This window comes from Mugil cephalus, chromosome 5 (assembly GCF_022458985.1).
Source record: "Mugil cephalus isolate CIBA_MC_2020 chromosome 5, CIBA_Mcephalus_1.1, whole genome shotgun sequence".
NCBI classification, from domain to species: Eukaryota; Metazoa; Chordata; class Actinopteri; order Mugiliformes; family Mugilidae; genus Mugil; species Mugil cephalus.
The window spans coordinates 5,411,707-5,420,000 of record NC_061774.1 but is presented as its reverse complement, the minus strand read 5'-3'; the positions used below and the strand labels follow the sequence as shown (position 1 = coordinate 5,420,000).

The window sequence follows — 8,294 nt, the reverse complement described above, 5'->3', positions numbered from 1 at the left end:
TGGAACCAGAGCAGCGCATAAAAGAGAGATCACTATATTGGCCTTCTGTACATCCCACGTGTTGACTGCTGAAAAAATACAAACACCCAATAATAATAGTTACTACTTTATGAAAGATTAAACAATAGGAACACAATTTATTTGTTTGTTTTTGTAATAATCTGTATCAGTACGGATATTCATCTGATTCTATGAGATTTAAAATATTATAAAAGAGTTACATTTACCTTTAATGTCCAGTTTAGTTCCATTTCCAAATAATATCTCTCCACATGTGGCCACAGCACAGTAGTAAGTCCCAGCATGAGAGGAGCTGACGTCCTTAGAGAAGCTGTAGACACATCTCTGTGAGTGAGTCTCAGGACTCCTCTCACATCCATCACCACTATCTTGATGAATATAAATTAAACTGGGATGAGACTCATCTGATTTGGCTCTGAACCAGTACACTCTGTGATCTTCTGGACATGTCTTGTTGTCATAGTCAGAGAGGACTGAACACTGTAGAGTCATTGAGTCTGGATCAGATGGAGACACTTCAGTGACGGTAGTGATATGTGGTTCTGGTCCTAGAAAATATGAAGAAACAAATGATGTTTATGTTTTATTGACAGTATTGCAAATAATTTAAGTTAAAATTTGAGTTATATACATGAAGACATAAGTCAACTTTTATTTACCTTTAATTCTCAGAAACGTCCCATTCAGAAATGTCATGTGAAGAGAATCTACTTTTATACAGTAGTAAACTCCAGTATCACTGAGCGTAGTTTGACTGATGTGCAGAATAAAGGTTCCAGGCTGTTGTTTTGCTGTAATGTGAGGAGTCTTATTAACACCATCATGATCAAAGTTGAACGTTCCTCCCAAGAATTCAGGCCAGTTTCCAGAAACAAGCCTGATCCAATGTAAGGTTACTTGATACATAGATGTCTGGCGGGGACAGGTCAGAGTCACATCATCTCCAACATCAACTGTCTGTGTTGTAAAGGTCAAATCATCTGTGCATCCTAGAGATTAAACAGAGCAGTGACAATCAGATGTATATATATGCCATGTTCTGAAAGATAAAGGAAAGAACGGACATTTAAAATCTACATAAAATGGAAAGAAGCTGACTTTATATACTTACGCCCCACTGTGATCATCAGCAGTAGATAAATATGATCAACATCTTCTGGTTGTTCCCTGCGTGTCAACATTAAAATAAGAGGCGCTGTAAGAGGAATCAAGATAATGTAGAGCAGATCAAGTGGGAGGGACTATTTTTTTTTGCTAATCTGATTGGTCTATTTTTGTGCACTGTATTACCACAGTGGTGGTATGTTTAAGGTGGTTTTCTATATAAAAGAGTAAAAACAAGACAGGAATGGTAATAAAAACCTAAACACACACACACACACACACACACACACACACACACACACACACACAGAAAGACCCCCTTTTGTCTTCAGAACTGCCTTAATTCTTCGTGTCATACTTTCAACAAGGAGTTGGAAACATTCCTCAGAGATGTTGGTCCATATTGACATGATAGTATCACACAGTTGCTGCAGATTTGTCGGCTGCACATCTATGATGCCACTCTCCCGTTCCACCACATCCCAAAGGTTCTCTATTGGATTGAGATCTGGTGACTGTAGAGGCCATTGGAGTACAGTGAACTCATCGTCATGTTCCAGAAACCAGTTTGAGATGATATAAGCTTTGTGACATGGTGCATTATCCTGCTGGAAGTAGCCATCAGAAGATGGTACACTGTGGTTATAAAGGGATGGACATGGTCAGCAACAATACTCAGGTAGACTGTGGCATTTAAACCATGCTCAGTTTGTACTAAGGGGCCCAAAGTGTGGCAATATCCCCCACACCATTACACCACCACCACCAGCCTGAACCATTGATACAAGGCAGGATGGATCCATGCTTTCTCATGCTCTGGAGTCCTGCACTTGGGTCCTATATCTCCCTCAAACCCTGACGGTATTGACTGATCATCACTGACCCACTCACTCACATACATTATCAGAATATCAGTCACTTCAGTAGGAAGAGCTCATCATACAGAACTATGAGGGTGGTTGTGGTCACACCGTCCATCCTCTACACTCTCTTCAGAGTGTCACAGTCACAGTGTCCCAGAAAGATGTGTCTCGGTAGCACATAGCTGCAATATCCCTATTTTAATTCCAGCCAGAGATCTATGTTGCCCATAACAGCCTTCAGGGAGCTGTGAACTGGTGTTTAGAGAAACATTTGGCCATGAGGTCACTGGTTTGACCCTCTCCATGCCCATCACTGAGCATGTTTTTCACCTAAAAACGCCAACGCCACTGCTCCAAGATGGTAAAGGCAGAGAATATTTGTGTGTACATGTACAGGCATGGCAAATAAAACTTACTTGACCTCGTTTGTCATTTCATGCCCAAACATTATCTTAAATAAATACTGGAGCTGATGCTGGTGTGTTGACACATAAAGAGATGTTAGTGATGCCTTTGTATCTTATGCTGTATTTTATGTGTACAATACAATTACACCCAGAGCAGAGAAAGACTCAGATAAACGCAACTTGTGCATGGAAACTTAGCCATTGCTGCAGTTGGCCTTTCAAACAGGGCTGTGAATACAAAGCGGCTGTGCTTCCTGTCTCACTTTCTGCTTTTCTGTCAGGCAGCTGGTCTTTCACTTCTGTTTTATATGTTTTAAAATGCAGAAAGAACGTTCCATTTTTAATAACTTCATATAAGCAGCAAGTTGCTCATCTAAAAGTAGCCTGCTGAAACCACTTGAAACTCTTTTTCCCCTTCATATCTTTTAGCTAATCGGCAAGCCTGTTCTGAGTAAACAGCTTCAGTTGTTGGTCAAAGGGCGGAGAAACAGCTCACCACAGCTTTTGTCAGTGTAGCTGGTGAATGTGGTTTAGCCTGTTCTCTTGACAAACGTGCTCAAGGCCTCTATTTAGTGCTCTGTGACCAGAGAGAGAGAGGGTCTGATTCACCTGAGAAAATGATACTATAACCACAGCTGAAAATGTATCTTCATAGCAGACATTCAGACTCATAAAACACAAGCTAACTGCTACTTATATATTTTTGTGACATATCTTGTTTTTACCGTTTGTAAATGATTGACTCAGATGTGTTGCTACTCTTATGATGTGTTGAAGTTTTCATCTTCTTTGCCAGCTTTGGACAATTGTTGATCTGATACTACATGACCATATGCTCAAGCTGCGTTTGCTGTAGCCTCATTGGCTTGTACACATGAGAACAGTGGTTTATTTGACTTATTTAATTATTTGAGTCCATACTCCATACTGCCTATTTAAAAGATTATTTGCAGTATGTTTCTTGATGACACTGATAAATTCCACAAGCTGAAATAGTGTCACTTTTGACGCACTTGCCCCTTTTTTCGATGACTAAATTGAACTGAAGTGCCCAGACTAGGGATGTCACGATTACAGCTTTCCTTAGTACGGTTATTGTCAGAGAATTTATCATTATTATGCATTGATTGATTTCACATATCTATTCATATGTAAAATCACATGAACACTCCTTAAAGGTCTTAAAGTTTCCTTTATTTCTATCTTTTGATGTCAAAATATAATTATATTACCAATTATATGATTCAATATTTATATTCGTACACACATACACCTGAGCAATAAGAAAACAACTCGATGAAACGTTGGATAATTTAACGTGCAGCATCGGTCACCGCCATCATGTGATATTGTCAACAGACCAGCGTGTAGTGAGAACATCAGCGCTCAAAAGAGGAGATAATAAACAGAAACGGACATCTGGTGTTAAACTTCTGGTCCACAATAACCTCGTTCTTTATTGATAAAGCGAGTGCCATCCAGCAGATCGAGACACTTGAGGAAGTTTAGAAAAGTGATCGGTGGTAACTGGTAGATTAAGAAGCCCCAAAGAGTAGATACTGACCAAGATAGTTATCTGTTGTTTACCTAAGTAGTTGCGAGTACCAGAGAGACATATGGGAGACATGTGGCAGTGGTGTATTTGTGTCAATAAAAACATTTGAAGGAGTGGTGACTAGGATTTAGGAATGTTGACTTGCCGCTCCTAAATGAATGTAGAGTAAACACGGCGTGGGTGTTGTGTAACTTTGTTTTCATTCCATTTGAATGCCCTTAACTGTTGTTCTGGCATAATATTTTCTAAAGGTATTCAGGAAACGTTACGATCATTTAATTGTAGCGCTTAATACCGCGATTAATTGTGAAATCTAGTAATCATGACATCCCTAGCCCAGACAGAGTGAGAAACTGTTAAATGTATTTCGTGTCGCCTGTGTGCATCCTTATAACTGTGCTGGTAAAGAATACCACAAACTAAATAAGCAACATCAGCTCAATATTTAAATATTCAATGTTCAACAGCTTCTGGTGCTAAGACTTCCAGAGCTTGAGTCATAACAGGTATAAAACACAAACAGATTAGCCCTTAGCCATCAGTGAGTAATCAGCCATTAGCATGAAGCCATCTAGCTTCATAACATTGTCAATCCTAGCAGATTTCCTGATTTTTCTGTTAAGAATGTCTTGAATGGTCGAATTTAGTTTTGTTAGTAGTTGGACCCACTTCCATTATTTTGTCCAGAGTCAGGCTGTTTTGAGCGACACAGTTTCCTTTGTGTGAGACGCTACACTATGTGTTCAGGTCAAAAATATTATGTCATTGTTGCAAAGCATTTCTTTTGACTGTGTTTTTATGTGTGATGTCACTCCTGACATCTCAGTGCTATAGCAAAATGAATCAGTGGGTCTCATTTATGCAGTGGTGCTACATTAAGTTCAGCAGTGCATGACCTTAAGGCCAAAGCCAAGCACTGAAAATGCGTTTGTGTCACTGAAAGAGGGTACAATACACTCACTACTATAAAAGCTGTAATCATATTCCCTGTACATATACACATTGAGAATGTTTTTTATTTATTTTTAAGGAGATGTGAGAACCTCCCATGATTATCAACATGACCAGTCAACTGAGGACCGATTAAATGATCTGAGAAACATGCTTCCAGTAAATGTGGCAAAAAGAAATTAAATCAAGGGATGCAAATATATTGACCATTTTTTTTTCAGGATGGTGAACCAAAGAACTGCACTTCACTGAAGTGCTGGGTGTTTCCACAAAAGAGGTGACAAGAGTGAAGAAAAGGTAAGAGAATACAGACCGTGTGTACTCTGTTGTCACCTCTGTTACCACCTCTCTTTATAGTCAGAGCAGAACCAACCCAAGACTTTCAACTTGGTCATTCACAAAGAGCTTCTTACATCCACCTACAAACCCATAGTTAGAGAAGGCAATCACAATGTGATTTAAAAGGCTGTTTTCTGTCGCTGTGGAGAGTATCTGCTTTACATTTGGTTATCAGATTACCACAATCTGTATTTTTAATTGTGATTCACTTATTCCACATGTTGAGAGAAAATGTGTTTTATTTATTTATAGTGGTTGATAGAACAATTTGTATAACGACAAATAGAAAACAGAAAACAGAAAACAACACACCAAAACCGACTGCCACAACAGAAACAGTCGCAACAGAAATTTTTATGTTAAATTTTATGCAATTACAACTACTAACAATGTTATTACTAAAAATGTTAATACTTACAACTTTACTACTTACAAACTTTTAATATATATAAATATGCATATTTTTAAATAATTAACGTTGTTTTTATTCCCAGGTTGTGATCTGTGAATGACTTGATTATTATTATATAATTTTCAATGTGTTTTCCATATTTAATAGAAGAATGACACATATAAAAATGCTAAAATTTTATGAACTACAAAGGGTCCAAAAGAACTTATGACAACAGTTACGCTGTGAAAAAAGTGAGGAAACACTGCACAAAAAGTAAATATAATGTTTGTTTAGACTTTGTCAAGTCTTAACAAACAAGAGGCACCACAAGGAGGTTTCTAATGCTTGTAAAGACTTGACAAAGGCCCTGAGCCAAAACATAATCTTGAATGAATCCTCCTCTTTTTACTTGGATCTGAGTGTGCATCGTTTCCTCTCTTTTTCAAGTCCTCTATCCCATCCCCAACACCTCAGCAACACAATGTGTGCACAGCTGTGTGCAATGCTGTTGTTCTACTTATGCTCCAAACAAATAACTGGATGATATAAAACAGACCTCACTAATCCAGACTAAAAGCCTTCAGAGCCATGTACATCCTCTCTCTTTTCACTACTCCTGAGTTCCTTCTTCCACCACGTTTCCCGTTCATCATGGTGAAGATGACAGCAGAATAAACCAATGTGTCTTCACCTCTCTTAGGAAATACATTACATGAATAAGTACAAAAAAGGTTCATAACTTTGTTTGAGACTAATCCAGTTGATAAAATTCTTACCTGCAAATCTTTCTTTGCACCATTATTTGTTTGCACGTCAACTGCAGCAGAATCTATGAATAAAAAAAACATTAAAAAAACAAAACAAACATACAGATGTCAGTAACAAAAGGCTGTATTTGTTAAACGTTAAGAGTATTAAGAATATTATATGTAACTACTATTACCTCTGCAACAATAACACTTGTCGAAAATGAAGACAGTTATAACAATCAGACTTAAAGCCAGGGCAGCACACAGAGGAAAAATAACTGAACTGATCATCTGTGACCACATGTTGGTTTCTGTAATGATAACAAGAAGAAGAAACACAGACAGAAAATGTCAAAACATATTGTTTTTCATAACTTATGATAAAACTTGCTAATGATGATGACAATAACACAGTTACCTTTATTGTCCAGTTTTGTTCCATTTCCAAATAGTATCTCTCCACACGTGGCCACAGCACAGTAGTAAGTCCCAGCATCAGAGGAGCTGACGTCCTTAGAGAAGCTGTAGACACATTTCTTCGAGTGAGTCTCTGGACTCCGCTCACATTCATCAGTGTTGTTTTGATGAGTATAAATTAAACTGGGATGAGACTCATCTGATTTGGCTCTGAACCAGTACACTCTGTGATCTTCTGGACATGTCTTGTTGTCAGAGTCAGAGAGGACTGAACACTGTAGAGACACTAAGTCTGGATCAGATGGAGACGCTTCAGTGACGGTAGTGATATGTGGTTCTGGTCCTAGAAAATATAAAGACACAAATAATGAACATGTGTTGCCCATAATAACAACAGATAAAACGTTAATTTGACGCATAAGTGCACAAATAGTTATTTACCTTTAATGATCAGAAATATTTCCTCCATAAATGTCATTTTGAGCTTTGTGGTTTTCAAACAGTAGTATAACCCAGTATCACTGAGCTTAGTCTGACTAATATGTAGAACAAAGGTCTCAGACTCTTGTTTTGCTGTAATGTGAGTATTTGTTGTAATCTGAGGAGTCTTAGAATCTTTGACATCATATGTTAATGTTCCTCCCAAAAACTCAGGCCGGGTCCCAGAAACGATCCTGATCCAAAACAAGGATTCTTCTTGTGAAGTTTCCTGACGAGCACATGAAAGAGTCACATCTTGTCCAACATCAACAGTCTTTGTCACAAACTTATGATCATCTGAGCACCCTGAAAGAAAGACAAATCCATCGATAAATAATAACAGAGACAGAATAATTTACAAACATACAGGAGGCACAAATTTGTATATGACGTACTGCAAACTACAGACAACACTCATCTCATTAACAAGAATGCGTAATAAGTCTGAGCTTTCTACTTATACTTACGTCCCACTCTGAGCATCAGCAACAGATAAAATACGACCAGCATTTTCTGATTAATCCTTGTGTGTCTGCATTAGAATCAGAGCATGTTTTAAAATGGTTCACTTAAATTAAGCACATCAAGTGGGAGGGAACAAGTTCAGAGCGATCTGATTGGCCTACTGTTATACTGGTAATTCATTGTACAACACCAGGGAAAATATATACACTATTTCTCACACTTGAAACATGAAACAACACCAACATGGTGTTTTTCTCTAACTCACACACAATAAATACATGACATGAGAGACTGACTCTCTTTGGTTTTCACGTCTTTAATACAACCAACTTTAGTGATATTTTTGATTCCACAATATTTATGGGGTTGTTATCAGATTTCCCAAAAATACAGAAGCTCATAAGGGAACATAGTGTTTATAAATTTTATTTGCGCTGATGGCTCCCAGTGAGAAAGTCAGGCTTCAAGTCCAGCCTGGGCCTTTTCTTGCATGTTCCTTTGTCTGCGTGGGTTTTCTCCGGGTAGATCAGTTTCCTCCCACCTCCAAAG

At 38.1% G+C, this 8,294-nt stretch overlaps 2 protein-coding genes across 2 annotated transcripts in view; both read right to left on the bottom strand.

The window, feature by feature from the left end:
- The window catches only part of LOC125008363, a 2,043-nt gene extending 811 nt beyond the window's left edge, over positions 1–1,232 (bottom strand). The window contains exons 1-4 of the mRNA XM_047585573.1: positions 1,133–1,232; positions 681–1,010; positions 228–569; positions 1–68 (exon numbers count right to left, since the gene is read on the bottom strand). The exon at positions 1–68 is cut by the window's left edge and continues 52 nt beyond it. Of these exons, the coding sequence (XP_047441529.1) occupies positions 1–68; positions 228–569; positions 681–1,010; positions 1,133–1,202 (810 nt within the window). The 5' untranslated portion in view covers positions 1,203–1,232. The remainder of the gene's footprint in view (positions 69–227; positions 570–680; positions 1,011–1,132) is intronic.
- A 4,962-nt stretch (positions 1,233–6,194) lies between these two features.
- On the bottom strand, positions 6,195–7,632 carry LOC125008537 (the record flags this gene model as incomplete). The annotated part of the gene is made up of 4 exons (XM_047585823.1): positions 6,195–6,329; positions 6,411–6,463; positions 6,802–7,143; positions 7,242–7,632. Coding segments are annotated over 4 exons (921 nt in total), but the record flags the coding sequence as incomplete, so codon positions are not given.
- Between the last annotated feature and the right edge of the window lie 662 nt (positions 7,633–8,294).